This window comes from Apostichopus japonicus, chromosome 8, assembly GCF_037975245.1.
Source record: "Apostichopus japonicus isolate 1M-3 chromosome 8, ASM3797524v1, whole genome shotgun sequence".
Taxonomy (NCBI): Eukaryota; Metazoa; Echinodermata; class Holothuroidea; order Aspidochirotida; family Stichopodidae; genus Apostichopus; species Apostichopus japonicus.
In genome coordinates, this window is record NC_092568.1 from 20,948,249 (window position 1) to 20,965,575 (window position 17,327).

Genomic DNA, 17,327 nt, shown 5'->3' on the forward strand with positions numbered 1-17,327 from the left:
ATTGTAACAAATTTTAAGCAATATGAAGTTTCACATGTTTAGACAGAAAACTCCATAGGATTGGAAAGTGATAATGATTTGAATTGTCACAGCTGTATGCATTTCCACTGTGCTTAAAGGCATTGAAGACTCGCCCCAAACCGTGTGCCGCCCTCTGATAAAGTTAACTTTCCGTTGCTTGCAAGTTATTTTCTTGTCGCTACAAAATGCAGACAGTAATGAAACGTGAAACCTTGTTATCTTTTATCTGGACCTGAGATGTCCATCGCTGCTATGTACATTGTGTTGTGGGTGTTGACAGTAGCTGCATGTATTTTCTGTACACTAGTGTCTAATTACTGACGGTAGCAAGCTGTGAGTGTATTTTCTGGGATCGATGGTGGTGTCTAACACTTCTGTGACACCTCATTCGAAACTAGGTCAGATTACCGGCATCAGACGTTTCTTAATGTGCGAGTCTTCACTCCCTTTAAGATATATAAAGCAGCGAGCAGTTCTTTTGTATCAAACATCACAAATGTATGCAGATAAATGTCATATTTGGAATCAGATATAAGCAATGGTAATAAAAGTACACAATTACACCAAAGAAAAAAAGGTTCTTTTCTTTATTTTTCTTATCACCTGTTCTAATTTGATTCTTTGAAAGGAAGAACTTTTCAAATGATTCTTGCTGTTCAGTTCAATGGAGATGTCATTTCTTGTGATGATTTTTCCTTTGAAGAAAGCAATTAGTTTGGTTGTAGGTACGGTCATTCAGTACAGGGTTTTTAGGGGAAGGGGAGATAATTTTAGGAGCTCTTCAGTATAATTTGAACTGACATGCCCCTAAAATGAGCTGAAAAAATTTACAAAGAGAGAGGATGTGAAATGAAGGCAAAAGTCTATTCCATGATCACTTTTTAAAGCATAATTGTGTATGAAAGGAGTTGTAGTACCATGACACAGTTCATATCTGAAAGTGACTGAAAGTACACCTATTGCGGCTTACCACAACTATTTACTATGGGAACAACATCAATAATCTTGACCGTGGGTCCTCAATTAGTTTTCTACGAGGCCAGAGAGAAACATGGACCGGAGTAATGGGTCAGGGATAAATGCAGTCTCACTATAATAACTAGATGGCAAAGTGCATAGAATGGGACTAGTAGGGTGCTCAAGACTAAGGCCACAATGGCCCACATTCGTTCAAAGCTCGGGGGAATGAATTATTTTCTGCGGACTAGACTGGAACGTTTCTGGCCTCTGCTCTGAAAATTCTCAGTGATTGAATTAGGCAAGTCAGATCTCGATTTAATACAGAGAGAGGGAGATCACAAACACTTCAGAAAGTACTTATGCAATGGGATCATGAACAAATGTTAATATAGCGAAAAATAAAGTCCAAAAATAAAGCAGCAAAGAATGTTTTCATGTCCATTTTTTTTATTTACAGGTTAACTCAGGTTTAAAGCTAGAGCAGTTTTTTAACAGAAAGCAGGAATGCAACTGTTGCTTTTAAACAAAAGCAATAAATTGCAGATACATTCTGCCATAAAAATGCCATAAAAACATTGCAAAAGAAAGCCAAAAGTTACAGAAGACTGTTAAAACAAAATGTATATACATGTACCCCTGTGCAACCTCCAATAGTCATGTGATTTTTGCCGATTCCATTCAAAAGTAGTTTTCATCATGTCACATATCTTGCATTCATCTCTCTTACAAGACAATCCAATGAAGTTTCATTCATCTTTTACTACCATGTTATCAGATTTTGAAGGAAGAAGTGTTACCCTCAGATAAATTAACAACCAGTATTTGTCAGGCATTTCTGCATTGACAAATGTTGACCTTGGCTAAGAATGGTACAATCTAACAAAATTTAAACAGTCCTTTTGGGGGAATTTATGCCCACATAAATATGACAATTACTATACAAGACCAACAGAAGCACATTGTGAACAACATTTGAGCTAAACATTTAATTCAAGGCTGCAAGGTTTGCCCTCGATCACTCCAAAAAAACCAGAGCTAACCGCTTTGACCAGCTATATCCTTAGAATAAGTAGTCTCTTTCCAGGCTGAATTGCAAAGGGAAAAAACTCCTGACAACCTTTTTCCCAACTGACCCTGGGAGGTGTGGGTACGGGTGGTGCATGGTTGCATGGACGTTCCCCTTCGAGCACGCCACTGGCAACATCCATCGAGTAAGTTCAAGCTAAATGCACAGGATTCATTGTAAAAGGGGCTGGTTCAAATCATATCCTAGCCAATAATATTTGTGCTCTCAAAACATTTGCTTGATATTTAATCTCCCAGTTTGCTTCTTCTTTAAATTACACAACAAAGATGGTAACAGAATGATCGATTCAACCTCAACCTCAAGTTACATAAGCATTTCATTGATGACTGATATTCTCTTAGAGTTTTGAAAAAAAGTTTCCTGATTGGTTGGTGTCAATATTAGTGGGTTTACTCAGTTAACTCAAGAGGAATCAATGGATAAAGATGACTGAGATATTTGTGTATGTCTAACAAGTGTATATTTACAACGTGCTACTTACTTAAGACATGAAGAGGGAGATTGTGCAAATAAAAATACCACAGTGAAATAATATAAGAAGCCTTGGATGAATAACACACATACTATATATGATAAGACAGTTGGTTACATAATAACTTAGTTCTGTGGCCTGGCGTGAGACCAGTTGTTCCTTCGAGGGATGGATCCAGGAATGTAACCGTAAGGTGTGGCAATGGGTTTCTTGAAGCCAACTCCCATGTGGGGGGGGGAGGGGTCTTCTCATGTACAGACAAAAATATCATTTTGGCCGTGTATTCTGAGACATAGTTAGCTATGTAATTAGCTCTACTCGCAAGATTGTGCTAATACGACTTTTAATTTTCTTTGCTGGTTGAAATGTGGAGTCTACACTTCCCACTCTATCCCCCTCAAACCCTTCCCTCCCTCCCACACCCCCCCCCCTCCACTCTTGGATCTATGCCTGCTTCAGATCTCTTCCCAAAGTAATAATGCAATTGTCTTTATGCTTTATCAACCTCTATTAAGTATATTGAATAAAAACACACTTAGCTTTATGATGACTCAACAAAGGTTCCACGTAACGTAACCAAAATTCTTAGCTGTCAAGTTTCTCATTATCAGTGAGCAATGATATGCCACCTTCAATTGTTCCACTGTTCTCTTACATGTGGTGCACAGTAACAATCTAACCATTTTAAGTAACAAGCTGAACAATACAGTTATTTTCCAGTTTTCCATTTCAAAGCTAGCTTTCAACCGACATACTTCCAAGCTTGAGCCCTCAGAACGGCTTGTGAATTACGTGAACGTAGTAGGATGGTGTTTCGTTCTCGCGATACGGCTGAAAGTCTCCGTATACCTCATGCTTGGCGTCCTGTCCGAACGTCTCCTTCAGTAACTCGGTGAAAGCATTCAGACGATGAGGATAGTAGGACAGGCGAAATCTAGGGAGGAAAAAGAAGAGTAAAATTTAATTTTTCGGCTTCAACAGAGGTGGTGAATCTTCATTGAACCTATACAACCAAACAAATATTAATATATCAGACCTGTCAACCTGTTTGACCCCAAAATAGGGAGAATCATCCAATCAGTGTTTCTTGTTATAGTTTACAGCAGCTCGCTTCGCTTTCTTCAGGGTTTCTTCAGTAGGCTTCCATTTGAAACAGGGAACAGTGGACTCTGGGTACTGTGACTTCATGGCTGGTATGTTAGATAGAGTCCCATCAAGCTTGGGACTTGACCGATTGTTTTGTTCTTGCAAACTACACTGAATAGCCTTTCCTGTTCAGTGTTACTGTGGGGAATTACTAAGCATAGGAATAATTTTTGGCTATTCTCAGAAATGTCGCAAGTGTAGAACATAGAAAAACCGGGAGAATAGAATATGAAACCGGGACGCCGGGAGATTCGGGTAAAAACCGGGAGAGTTGACAGGTGTGATATATGGACGCATCATACTATAAGTTTGACCCTTAACTACTGTTGACCAAATGTGGATGAATGGCAAAAGTTTCATTAGAATCAAAATGCCCATCTCTGCCTATATCATCCAAAACATGCAACAAAAAAGAAATTGCATATCCCTGGAGAAAATATCTTGGTTCTGAGCCTTTTGAGTGAAAAATCTGGTAAATATGGCAAGTTATATCTCACAGAACAACTTTGAATTCATCTGAGAGACATTTGCATTAAATGAAACAATTTTAGCAATATGAAAGAAATAGCAGCCTTTTTACATTCTGAACTGAGTGACAAATGCATCCAGGACAAGCATGTCTAATTGAATGTACCAAATTCAAATAGTTAATTGATGCTGATAAAGTCCCCCAAAGAAGGGCCCAAAATATAAAACTAGACAGCCAAATTACTGATAGGACTTTTCAAGTTTTTTAAATTTCTCAACAGACATTCTAAGGTTCCACCCTTGAATAGGTTTTAGAACAGTTACCCCTGTTTCTAAATCCACATTAGTCTAGGAATGAATTGGAGGGTCAGACCCTCCTGGAAAAAAACTTTAAGCAGTTTTAAGCATGACAAAATTTGGGGTCAACACTGGTGACCACTTCAATTTTTCTTTTTTCTTCAGCAGTACGTTGTGACCCATTTGGAATGGATTAATTTCTGATTGGTTGTTGTAAGATACCTCATACCCAGTTATAACTGGTCATATCAAGTCACAGCTGGTGATATCCAGTTAACGGGAATCACATAGGTCCAGGATATCACCTATGGAAACGGTTAAAGATGGCCGACTTTAATCCTCTTTTACTATCGTCCAGTATGACTGTTGCATCATCCAACCCAACCTGATTACAGAAATAGTTGCATGCTCCCTCCTCCGTCACTTCGTGAATCGAGCATAACTTTGACAATAAATTAGAGCCAGAATAACTCTATTTTCGTGTCTTATAAACAAACCAGAAACCCAGGAAAGGAGCACAACAATGGCAACACCAAATGCATAGTTCATTACACGAACTACTCGTTAACCATGCAATTACTTTAATTATCAAAAAGGACCAACTGGAATGGTGGGAAATATGTACAACTGAACAACAGAGATAGAGAATAAAAAGAAACTGTTAACAGACTGCTTACCTACTGCAAAAGTCTGTGTGGGTAAATAACTAAAAAGTTAAAACGGCCCTCTAACTTTCAAAAAAAAACTTTTTCAATGATGAATTCTCAAAGGTTACATACATAAACATACACAATTGTGTGTCCTGTGTGATATCATTCTACATTTTCTCGACCCAGCATTTAGTCAACGATTAAGTTAAAATAACTCTCCGTGTTTTTCTGTCATCCCTTTCTTTTACTTTCTTTTACTTTCATTTAAACTACAGCATGTCCTTCTCTAACCCACTCATGGACTTGTACTCTGCTGGACCACTAATAACTCTGGACTGCAAATGCATGGTTAGAGTGGGAGACCTGTTCGAGCCATGCAAGGCACGGCTTCTGCATGTTAATTGGAACTTCTTCTTTTCTTTTTTTTCTTTTTTTTTTTTTTTTTTTTTTTTGGGGGGGGATTGTGAAAAACAGACAATAGAGCAATTTAAAGTAACAAACGAGGTTGAAGACAAGCAGTACAAAAATTTGGAAGCTTTAAGAGAGAAAGGAGCTGCTTAGGAAAATTAAATGGGAGGCTGCCCAAGACCTGGCAAACCCACCCCTGCCGGGATGTACCCTTATGCTAAGGAAAAAATAATAAACCTCTGGTCTGCATCATTAATTAGCAATGTTTTAAAGTCGATCAGGATTGGCCCCAAATATGCTGGAAAGTCTAATATTGGTCACTCACTCTTTTACTCCAAATTTTTTTTTCTTTCCCTCACTGAAACATTTCTTTGTCTCAGTTTTAATCTCCTCACTTTCTGGAAGTAATTTAGAGATGCAGAGCCACCAATCGAGCTCTTTTCAGAGCTTCTAGCATTTTTTAAGCATGGTCAAATTTGGGACCAAAACTAATGACCTCTAATGCTAGGCACCTGAGGAGAATCACATTTTCATACTTACTTATAAACTCCATCCTCTGTGACTTTCAACTTTCTCCCCGATGGGAGTTCCTCTTCTCCCTCTTCTTCCATCTTCCTTGCGGCTGTGACGTCGATGAAGTAGTCTAGCGTCACCATAGAGGGCCTCCCATTCACAAAGAGACTCGAGGTTTGGATATCTTTGATACAATTCCCCTACAGAGATAGCAATGTAGAGATTTTTATGTTTGACCACATAACCTCGTTAATATTCATAAAGAACAATATGGCGCACCTTGTCACTACAATACATCTACACAGCAAGTATGACAAATATCCATCACTTTGTTGTCATCTCAGACCCAAGCGACTGTCACAGACGCAAACATGAACATACACATGCCGACCTCCCTGCCTGCATGAAAAAAATGATACTGTTGTTCTGTTTTTAATTGCTTTGCAGACACTAGAGTCAAGGCCAATAGTTATCACTGAAAATAATTATATGGTGAAATAATTAGTAAAGACTGGGGAATTTACTTCTTCCACCGCCAAAAAAAAAAACTGTTAACATAGGACAAACCTGTTTTTTGGTACATGAACATTCATATCTTTAACTGAAGTAGTAATTTTTTGTATTAAATGTCATTAGGGAACTTAGGAAAGGAAAAGTCCACCAACTTTAATCTCAATGGAATGTATCAATATTGCATGTTGTACCTTATTTAGTAAATCAATTAACCACTCTTATGTAAGCAACAAAGCTAGCTGGGAATTAGGGGATAAAGAACATCTGTTTGGAAATGCTTTCCAGATCAATAAAATGTGATCAAGTAATATAGTTTAAAGGTGACAAACTTCAACTCCAATCATTTTAGAAACAAAATGATTTGTTTCAAAGTTTGTTGTTTTTATTCTGTATATGTTTGGCATTCCTAAGCTTGCATGTGCTTAGGAAAAGCAAAAAAAAACAGTATTTGCAGTACTTTGAGGGTCTGAGTGTTCCAATACCCCACATATCTTTGTCTTTCAAAAACAAGTTTGAAGACAGCTATCTTCGTTCAGTGGTCAACTTAAGTGTTAAGTGTAAATTAAGTGTTATCCAAGTGTCTATCAAGGGTTAATCATGTGTTACTTGGATTGCCTGAACTGTTGATGAAACAAACTTGTATTATCCAAGTCACAACCGATTGTGTTTGAATTGATTTCCTGACATTTGTGAATATTAACACAAAGCACATACAAATATGGCACATGAAAATATTCCTACAGCCTTTTGCTTTTATTCTTTTTATTCGTTTTTATCTTTTGGTGGGGAGTGTGGGGAGGTTTCAAAAGAATCTAGGCAAGTCAAGCTAATGAACTAGATCATTATGAGAATCAATAAAATCATAAAATATTGTAAATTGATAAAATTTAACTGTGAAAAAAAAGCCACTTTTGGTTCGAATATCCTTCCGAACATGGTTCAATAATGAATCTATGACATGAGGTATACCTTGTAATAAATGTTCTTCACCGGAGCTCTACCTGTGTCCAGAATTGCATCATAGTTTCTATGATCAATAATAAGAACACCTCCGGGCCTCAACATCGTCTCAAAATTCTTCAGGGCCAATTTGTGGTCAGACTGGTTGCCTTCGAAATCTGGTAGATGAGCGAAGGAGTTTCCTAAGCAAATCAGAGCGTCGAACCTGCGATCAGGGAAATCATCGGCAACTGTCAGCCAATTTGAGACCTCAATTTCTGAAAAAAAAGATGACCAAAAACGAATAGATAAAGGGGTTTGTGTACAGATAAACAGGCTTTTAATGAGTAAGTATACTAGTGTGATTATTCTACCATGCACTCAACCTAGTTTTTCTAGAAGTAATCATGCATACAGGGATTCTTGGGACAGTCTGGAAATTCAGCATCTAGATATGAGTGTAAAATCACATGCTGATACTGATGCCTAGAGTTTGTACTTTCTACTCATACCAACTTGGAATGCCATTTATACTCCCACTCATGTGGTTTGTAATGGTACTACATGTCTAAAGATAAAATTATAATTCATACAAAAACAAATTACTTTAAAAGGCTTAGATAGGGAGCATAGCCAAATCTAGTTGGCACCCTACCCAGCACAAATCCTCTGCCCATTGTGCTGGTACTGAATATTCTTCATGGTCCAGTGACCACAGGATTTCACCGGGCAAGTTAATGAGACAGCCATGGGTTGGGTCTACGAACTTGTAACAATAGGCTTAAGCGCCTCCCACTCTGCATAGGACTTCTGCAGGGCTAGCAAGCTCATTTCACAGTGTGTACACAAAGTGTAATTTTTTTTTTGGCTATGTTCCCTTATAACGCAATAATTGTTTTATCTTGAATCTGCTGTACATGTTTGGTAACTGCAGTATATACTGTATATGGGTAGTCATTTTTCACTGGCTGATCATAGAAACCCACTGATGCAGGCCATGTATGAGAGTCATTGGTTACAAAATATCATTATTCACATCGAAAACTGAGACACTAATGACAACCTAGTTTATGTCTGAAAATTACTTCTCAAGCATGGATATTGTAACTGCTTTAGTAAAACTATTATAGTTAACTTATATGATCTGGTCAAGAACATTTAAAACGTATTCACTATCTAGCTTAATTACATAACGCTACAGCAGACGAGATGCTTCCCACACATTTAGCGATGTTTCTGGCAACAGTATTGGTTCCCATTTTTTCCCCTGCACTGTTTTCTAATGTACCCCCTTATTTGTTGGCTCTTTTCTGTGTGTTCCAATGCGTATCTCCCAGGCAGACTCTTCTGGAGTATCGTGGATCTGCCACTGAGTGACACTATGTACCATCCAGTACATTTAATACCTGTTACAGAGACTTATTACCGTACTTTCGAGGATGCTCTACTCACCCCACTTGTCAAAAGCCTCTTCCTTTCTCCTTTCCCAACGTTCTCTGAATGCGTTCATGACCATCTTATCCGAGGCGTCAATGCTCATCACATTATAACCTTCTTCTAACAGCATCACAGAATCCACACTTTTGAGGAAAGAAATGTTTAAACAAATAGTAAATGTTACTTTGTAATATATTCATGTGCTGTATTGTTATAAATTCACAGGGTACAGTATCATGTCGTTAAGGGTTTTACAAAATATTCCGTATGTGATGTATACTGTTTATTCCTGTAATTGTGGGGATATGTTACAACAACCAAAGTGCTAGATTTGCTGATGTATGTGGTCACAGCATTTCAGATTCTTGAAACACAAACTATATATATAGTACTGTCCTTTGACAACTGTGAATTCCATGGTATAAATATAGCTTCATCATGACTTTTGTTTTCATGCTGTTGTAACAGGCCGATATTCAGTCCTTCATTGTTACCTTTGGTATCAAAGATCCCTCTTTGTCTTTCATTTTACATGGTCCCTTTTTTAATAGGGTTTCGTAAAAAAGTGCTCTGGCACTAAAACAAGTCACTGCAAAGCCATAACCATTTTGGGGACATTCTACGATCCACAACGGTTCCTCACATGCATGTGGTAGCATGTACACTTCGAAGTTCGGACACCTTAGCCTTAAAACACCCCAAAACTATAACTTCCTTTTATTGACAAATATGTAAGTACATGATTGCACACAGTCATTTTGGAGAGAAAATAACTGTAGCTTCGTAGTTTTTTGTGTAATTGGCTCTTGCTGTAGGTTGTCATGGTGAAATCGTGAATTTCTTAGGGGTGTCCGAACTTTGCAGTGTTCCAAACTTCGCAATACTGACTACACAAGTTATTCATTAGTTTTATCACAGTATTACTTAAACATTTAGGGTGTAAATATGAAACAAACAATTGCTTGTAAATTCATGTTTATTGTACACATAACACATGAATAAAAGACTGAGGAAATAGCGCAAGTCTGGTCAAGAAATTTGAATATGCACTCACCCTGTACCACAGGCGACATCGAGAACAGAGTCACAGTTTTTTGATGAGAGCAAGGAAGTCAGCCAATTTTTATAGACATCTGTTCTGCTCTTCCTACTGCCGATGTAATATTCCCACACCTTAGCGGCCTTGCCATCAGCATATTGGTCTGGAATACCCTGAGCTGGCACACCCAGAGACCTGGTCCTATAAATGCTATCAACCATATTTATGAAAGCTGGAAAAAAAAGCAGTATAATTGGGAGATAATGTCAGCAGTTTTAGTTTAGTCTGTTGCCAAGTTAAAATGCAAAGGCATCTTTGTGAAAGTACTTTCATTAGTGTAGGCTTCAAAATGCAATGCAAATAGTCGATACTGTGTAGGCCTTGGCTATATGAAATAGGTCTATGGGCTTCTATCAAGTTTTGACTGCATGGTTATTGGTAAGGAAAACATCAACAATTTAACAGTTAGGCCTTGGTTAGGCCCTTAGATATATAGGCATCAACATGTAGTCTTGGCTTCAAAGCTAAGCCCCCTACTGCTCCCTAGGCGTATTGATTACTTACGACCACAGAAGTAAATTCGCTGAACCAGTCATTTTGACATGTTAATTTACAACGACAAGCTTACCACGAAACAGTTAGCAACGATCAAGTAGGTCTACCGTCTGAATTCTAAGATTGGTTTTCGAAGACCGATCACTGCTGTAATACGCCCTTTACACTCTATCCAAATACATACACCTTTGGCTCTGTTTATCAACAGCAATGAACTAGCTAGTTGTTATGAATTTACGTGATATGAACCGTGAATTCACACAACATGCATTAAGAAACCAGTTTGAGCCGGAATAAAGTGATCATTGCCAAACCTTCGAAATCAGCTGTGGCGTGTTTACGTTCGTTCGTTTGTTTTGATCATTTGTCATAGTGTCCTGTCGTCGTTGTGGTCGGCTTTGCGTCAACTTTTTCAGTATTGGAACGCCAATCGAGCAAAAAGTCGTCAACGATGTGGTTGTTCTCGTTGATAATATTTAATATCGGTAAATGTTCATAGCATATTACTAGGTTATAACTTATCAGGGGAGGTGGAGAGAGATGTGATTGTTAGATGTGGGGTTGGAATAGGGTTTCAGTGCAATGGGTGAAGTTGGGTGGGCTGGGGAAAGAAGTTGAGTAAAGCTTTTTTCTTTAATTTGTATTTAAGTATCTCTCCCTTTTCATCATTTTTAAGCATTTTAATCTCAGTTCCGTTATCATTAAACACCGTTGTACTGAGAAGAGTCCGTAGAAAAGTTACCAAGTACAGATCCTTCCTCAAATGTCATAAGTAATTACTAGTATGATTTACTCAGTTAATGATTATGTTATAGGGCGGTTTGAACCTTTAAGTTATTTGGCAACTAACATTCTAATATGGCTTTTGAGCATGTACTGTACATACGTCTAATTTAATAATATACCATGTTAAATTGACATAGGCTGTCTCCCGTTATAATGTCATATTTAATTCTATGTGAAATAGACTTGCATCTCCACTTCAAACTGGTAAAATTCAATGAAACTGAAATATGTCAATTTAAACAGGTGCATATGTCGTGTGAGAGGGCATTGTCCTTGAACAAGACTGTAAACCTACAATAAAATAATAATATGTCGTTTCCCCGTAATACGGTAACAAATGGCCCGCCATAGATCTAAACTACCATATGGCACCTTCCATTCACAACAATCACACACGTAAACACAACAGGGACTTTACGTTGTTGTCATACCGTCCAGCACTTTTGTTGTTGGCATTTAGCCAATGACGCCAAGGTTAGCTTTTCGATCGAACCGAACATATAAAATGCTGAGCTAATCCTCTTGGAGAAACTCTTGCAATATTTGATTAACCAAGTTTCTGTTCGACCAAAGATATCTTCGATAGGACTACCTTTTGTATTTAACGAGTGGAGTTTGGAGGATCCGGACTAAACTGGTTCTGTCCTGCAAACGCAGGAAGTGAAGACCGTGACAGTGAAGACAGGTTGATATCGCTCGGTACGGTGCAATATGATACCCATATCTCAAGTCGACGGATTCCTGTCAGGGTCTTTGTTAACGTCCTTTGTCATGTTTACAAAAAATAGATAGCTCTATTTTGATAGCAAAACTAGGTCAAATTTCTCCATCACATCCTCCCCCCCCCCCCCTCCCCGCCTTTTTTTATTCAAGTTTGGAAATCTTGAAAAACCGACTTTCTCCCACAACTATCGGATTATATCAACTACAGATGATTGATTAAAATCAAGGAAATTTTCTGGGCATTTAAGCCCCTTATCCAAACAAACTTTTCTCAAAAGGGGACACCACTCACTTTAGACCCTCCCATTAAACTCCTCCTAAGAACGAACATCATCCGACATTTTTGCACCTTCCCCCCTCCCCCTCCCCCTCCCCCTCCCCCAGCCCCACCAAACAAACTCTGAGTTGCCCGAAAAAAAGCCGGAGAACAAAACACATTACATCGATCCACGACTCTATACCTTCCAAACATTTTCGTAGCAATTCCTCTTTCTGACATTTCCATCGGTGCTTAAATATAGGCCTATACTGCAAGGGGAAAAACCATGTGAGATTTCTAATCATTCCAGGGGATCCCCCCCCCCCACCACTCACCCAACCTATACCCCATCAGGACCCTTAATATAGTTCAAAGACAAAGAAGAAACCGCTGGATAAAGACTTGAAGTCTTCCATACAACTGCGAGGGGTCCAATTAGTGACAGTTCTGATGTCATTTTAATCATGCACGGGGCGTTACTATGGGGGGGGGGGGGGTCGGAGAGAGTACAGCATCCCTTTCCAGCCCCGAAAAGATTTTCGGGAACTATTGTCGTCTGTCAGGTAAATCATGGCGCTTTAAGGGTGTAGAGAGGAAGGGGGGGGGATTTTGAGGTTGCATCTCTTGTACTAGTATATATGTTTATCTCACATTACCGCCATTTTCACTCAACAGAATTACTACTATTTATCTCAAAATGTTGATGCGGATGATTTATCACCAAATTTCGTTATATATCGATAATATTTCAATAATATATATCATATTGCGGAAGATTTTTTTCTCTCGAATATGTGACGTTTTTAATATGTTACATCACAATATTATCTGACTTTTCATGTCAAAATTTCGACGTTTTATATCGACGCGTTAACCTTTTATATTAAACTTGTTTTTACATTCCACCTCAATAAAGTGACGTTTAATTACATTAAATTGCGACGTTTTATGTGCGAAATTTCGACGATCGAAATTTTGTCGGGACAAACGGGAATTTGTTAGACAAAGTACAGATCTTGTGTAGGTTGAAGCGTAGGCTATATCGATCTGGAATGACTCCTACCCCCTCCCACCATAGGCGTACAGGACCATTGCAGTTGTGGGGGGGCAGAAACTTTTGTGCCCGAAAGTTCCCATGACACTATCTAAGCGGAGCGCCACCATCGGTTGGCGCGTAGCGCACAAGAATTTTTTTGGCCAAAAATGCCTCTCAGATTGCCGGAAATGGCCCTTCTGAGGCCTTGCAAGTTGCATCTAAACATTCTTTGTTTTATAATCTTACGTTTTAGAAATTTACACTTCCCCAAAAATTTGGTAAATTAGAAGGGAAGAAATGGTAACATCACTTTGAAGGGGAAAAATAGGACAGCATATTTTTTAAGCTCCTATTTAGTTACCGTATTTATTATGTTAACACAGTACCTAGCTACCTCCAGAAAAACATACATTGTTCAACGACACGTAGGCGGGACAATGTCGCTGTGTCGGGTGAGACTGCAAATTGTCTCACAAAAAAAGGAATTAAATGTAACAAAGAATACGATAAACCTGTAGGCTTGTAGGCATTCCCCCCACCATCCATGAACAAGAAAACGTTTCTTATATACACTCATGTCGGGGATGTCCAGGTATACAGTTGACTAGTTAGACAAATTTTTGCTAGTGCAAAAAGCGTGGTAGCCCAGATGAGCTGCGCTTATACGGTGGTGTTAAACGGAAATATTCGAGCAACATGATGTTAAATAAAGAAAATCATTAGGCCTATATTAAAATTAATGTCACAAAACAAATAACATAAAACGCTTTCCAAAGAATTGTCGGGTAAAAAATTGAAAAAGATTCGGGCAAGCTTCTGCATAATTTATATATACATAAACATTTTTTTCTCCTCTTATAGGCTACCCGAAGTTTTCAGGACTTTTGCCCGAATTTCTTGTCCTCTGGAAATTTGAGGGGGCAGTATGTCCCCCTGCCCCCCCCCCCCGCCACGTACGCCTTTATGCCTCCCACCCCTAACCGTGTCCATGCATTTCAACCTATCCGCACGGCGAAGTGTATGACAGAGACCCCACACCCTACCACAATCCATAGCAAACACTCCTATGTCAATTCGAACTTTCTTCTCTAAAGTAGTAATGTGTCAGATTAAAATAATATCTACACGTTTTCACCGAGATAAATCTAACTTTATTCCCGTTTTCTCGTTAACCTTATACATATGAACAAATATTTATTGACCTGTTTGGCAAATGATAAAAATGTAGGGCCATAAATATCTTAACAAGTAACAATTTAACTTGAGCGGATTATTTTGAAATTATGTGAATACTGTAGCAATGTTAAGAATGCCCATTCGAAAGGCTATATATTTGAGTTGTTCGTATACCATTGGGCGTATGAGATCTTATACATACATAAATCATACAGCAAATTTCTGACATTCAGCTTGACCTTCACCAAGTGCATACAAACTACACGCGGAGCTTGCTGTATGCCAGTTGTGTATAAATGCGCTCTCCAGGCTGACATGTTGTTGTCCACTAGCTAGATATCTGCTTTTAGATTTCTACCCCGATGGAATGTACACAAACTCGACTGAACGTTTTTCTCGACTGTCGATTGAGGTGCGCCCCCCCCCCTCCCCGACCCGCACTGCCCCCTGCATGCAGCTTTACGTATATATGCTACTGGGTTCTGATATGGAATAAAATCTAGCAAAGCCAGATGGAAATGCTGCTTCACGCCTGTGAAATAATTTCATTTTAATAATTTCAAAACCGTGAACTGACCTTCAACCATTACAAATAAATCAGCATTGTCTGCATTAAGTGATATAGCTTCCACCAACAAAGTTGTCACGTGGACACAAAACGTGTCGTTTATATAACAACGTTATACCATTGAATCAATGGACACGCCACATACAATTATATATAGTTGAAAATTTGCAATGCTTCATACTTGGCGAGATAACTTTAAAAGAGTTGGTGTTTATGTCAGTCTGCTTATGTTTCAAGAAGATTCTACAATTTTTTTCTTACAATTATTCCAATTAGCTAGTTTATCTTTGCGTATATTTTTTTAAATGAGGTAACATATTTTGCTTCACTAAAACAGGAAAGGCAAAGCTGATCAATGAAACATTGAAGCTCTTCAGTAAAGTTTAGTGCGGTAAACACATTCCAAATGAACGCTGCATTTGCCCAGTATTTTACCCTTAAAACCAGTAGAGAATTCTTATTTGTTGGGTCACTGCTCCTTTCTCAGCCTCACCGCTTTATACACTCACTATCACATAGTTCAAAACTGAATTTTTTTTTTTTTCTTGGAGTTTTAAATATGTACCGTCAATAACATTAGATATCGGGACGACCACATGAATGCCAGTTCCAATGTTCTGATTTACAGATGAAAAAAGCAGTACCGAAACATGGATAGTCGTTCCACTTGCCGTACGCCTTCATATGAATGCAATGTTCCTGACCTTTGTTGTTATCAGGTTGAGATTTCGCAAAGTTGGTGTAATTAACATGAAATCCATCAGTCCATACGAAGACATTTTCCTCCTCTAAATCCGTCAATCCAATCCAAGTGACCACTTCCTGAACAGGTTGAAACGTGTCTCGCAAAAAGTCTAATTCTTCTTTCGAAAGTATTGAAACGAGATGCCCTCCTCCGACACCATTTGGGAGATTGTTGCACCACGATTCGGCCTCTTGAAAAGTGAGAAGAGATCGAACATGTATGTAACAATGTTTATTGTAATGCCTCCATGGCTGCGGGCACAGACAGTGCGAAGACACCGATTTGAATCCAAAGATGAAAGACAGTAGAATGAACCTAACAAACATCATATTCATTGTCAAGATGTTTGGCGGTAACAAAAATTAATGTCGCATAGAAAAACTTGTACTCTTTTTGACGAGATAGGGAAATCTGCCGCAAAACAAGTTAGTTAAAGAAGTGCGTCTAACTGCAGTCGAGTACTGGTAGCCGGCGTTTATCATTAATTCAAGTTGAAATAATAATTCATACGGTAAGTTGGTATATTGTCAAATGCAAAGAAGTTGAAACCGGAGGATACAATTCTGTTTCTATTCTACTTAAACGATCTCTCGCTTTCGTTTCTTGTCTTGTCTTTTCTTTTCGAGTTGTCTTTCCCATTTCTATGACGTATTTCAGTTGCTCCAATCCCTGCTTCAGAAATTATACAACGTGGATAATTTCACTTTGTCGTCTTTTATGAATTACTACATTTGGTTAACGTTTTACCAATCAATGTAACGAGAGTGTCATTTTCTTTCCTCTCCTTGAATCTTCAAGCTTTTAATCGATATTACGGCCTCCCCTCTGCAGTATCAAAACACGTATGCAATGTAAACTTACCGAGCGAATTGCCACAATCAATATAGGCAATAATATATACAATATGAAATAATACTGAAATGTATCAAGTGGTTAATAGCTGGTAAAATGTTGAAACTGGAACAAAAGATTTTTGCACCACCAGTACTTTCCATTCATGCTATTCAACAAGCAAGCCAAAAAAAAAAACACAGATCCTGATTGATAGATGTTCTCCTGCTGCTTTTTGGCACTTTTCCTGAGATAGCAGAACAATTGGGAGGGTGGATATAGACTCTAATAGGAGTATGCCACCTATATAAAATACCCATTTCTATGGAAACGCAAACCTTGGTCGCTGGTGCAACATTGTAAACCATAGTAACAGGAATTGTTGTCAATGTTATTCATGCTAGTGCCGCACTAGTGTACCTGTAGTATATTACAAACAACACTTTGGTGACATTTGTCGGTCAACGAGTATACGTACGGGCGGTAGAGCTTGTACTATATCATCCACTTCCACTCGGAAGGTGTCAATGTAGATATGAAATAGAAAAGATCACAAATGAAACGACGAACAGCGTAAGTTAGCCTACTCCGTCATCTACAAATAGCGAAAAAACATAATTTGGATTGGTCTCAATTATGACGTTGTTGCAAAAAGAGGAAACTTTTGTTTGGACAGATGGATCCAAAACAATTTACAC

At 38.4% G+C, this 17,327-nt stretch overlaps 1 protein-coding gene across 2 annotated transcripts; it reads right to left on the reverse strand.

Annotated features, from left to right (window-relative positions):
* Positions 1-361: 361 nt before the first annotated feature.
* LOC139971004 (glycine N-methyltransferase-like) lies at positions 362-10,810 on the reverse strand. 2 transcript variants are annotated; one of them, XM_071977124.1, is made up of 6 exons: positions 10,579-10,810; positions 9,966-10,182; positions 8,927-9,054; positions 7,505-7,752; positions 6,050-6,222; positions 362-3,474 (listed from the first exon to the last, which is right to left on the reverse strand). In XM_071977124.1, exons 2-6 carry the CDS (start codon positions 10,169-10,171, stop codon positions 3,312-3,314), a joined length of 918 nt encoding a protein of 305 aa, XP_071833225.1. In that variant the 5' UTR covers positions 10,172-10,182; positions 10,579-10,810; the 3' UTR covers positions 362-3,311. The 2 variants fall into 2 exon arrangements, with proteins under 2 accessions (XP_071833225.1, XP_071833226.1); XM_071977125.1 differs by lacking the exon at positions 10,579-10,810 and adding an exon at positions 10,515-10,532.
* Between the last annotated feature and the right edge of the window lie 6,517 nt (positions 10,811-17,327).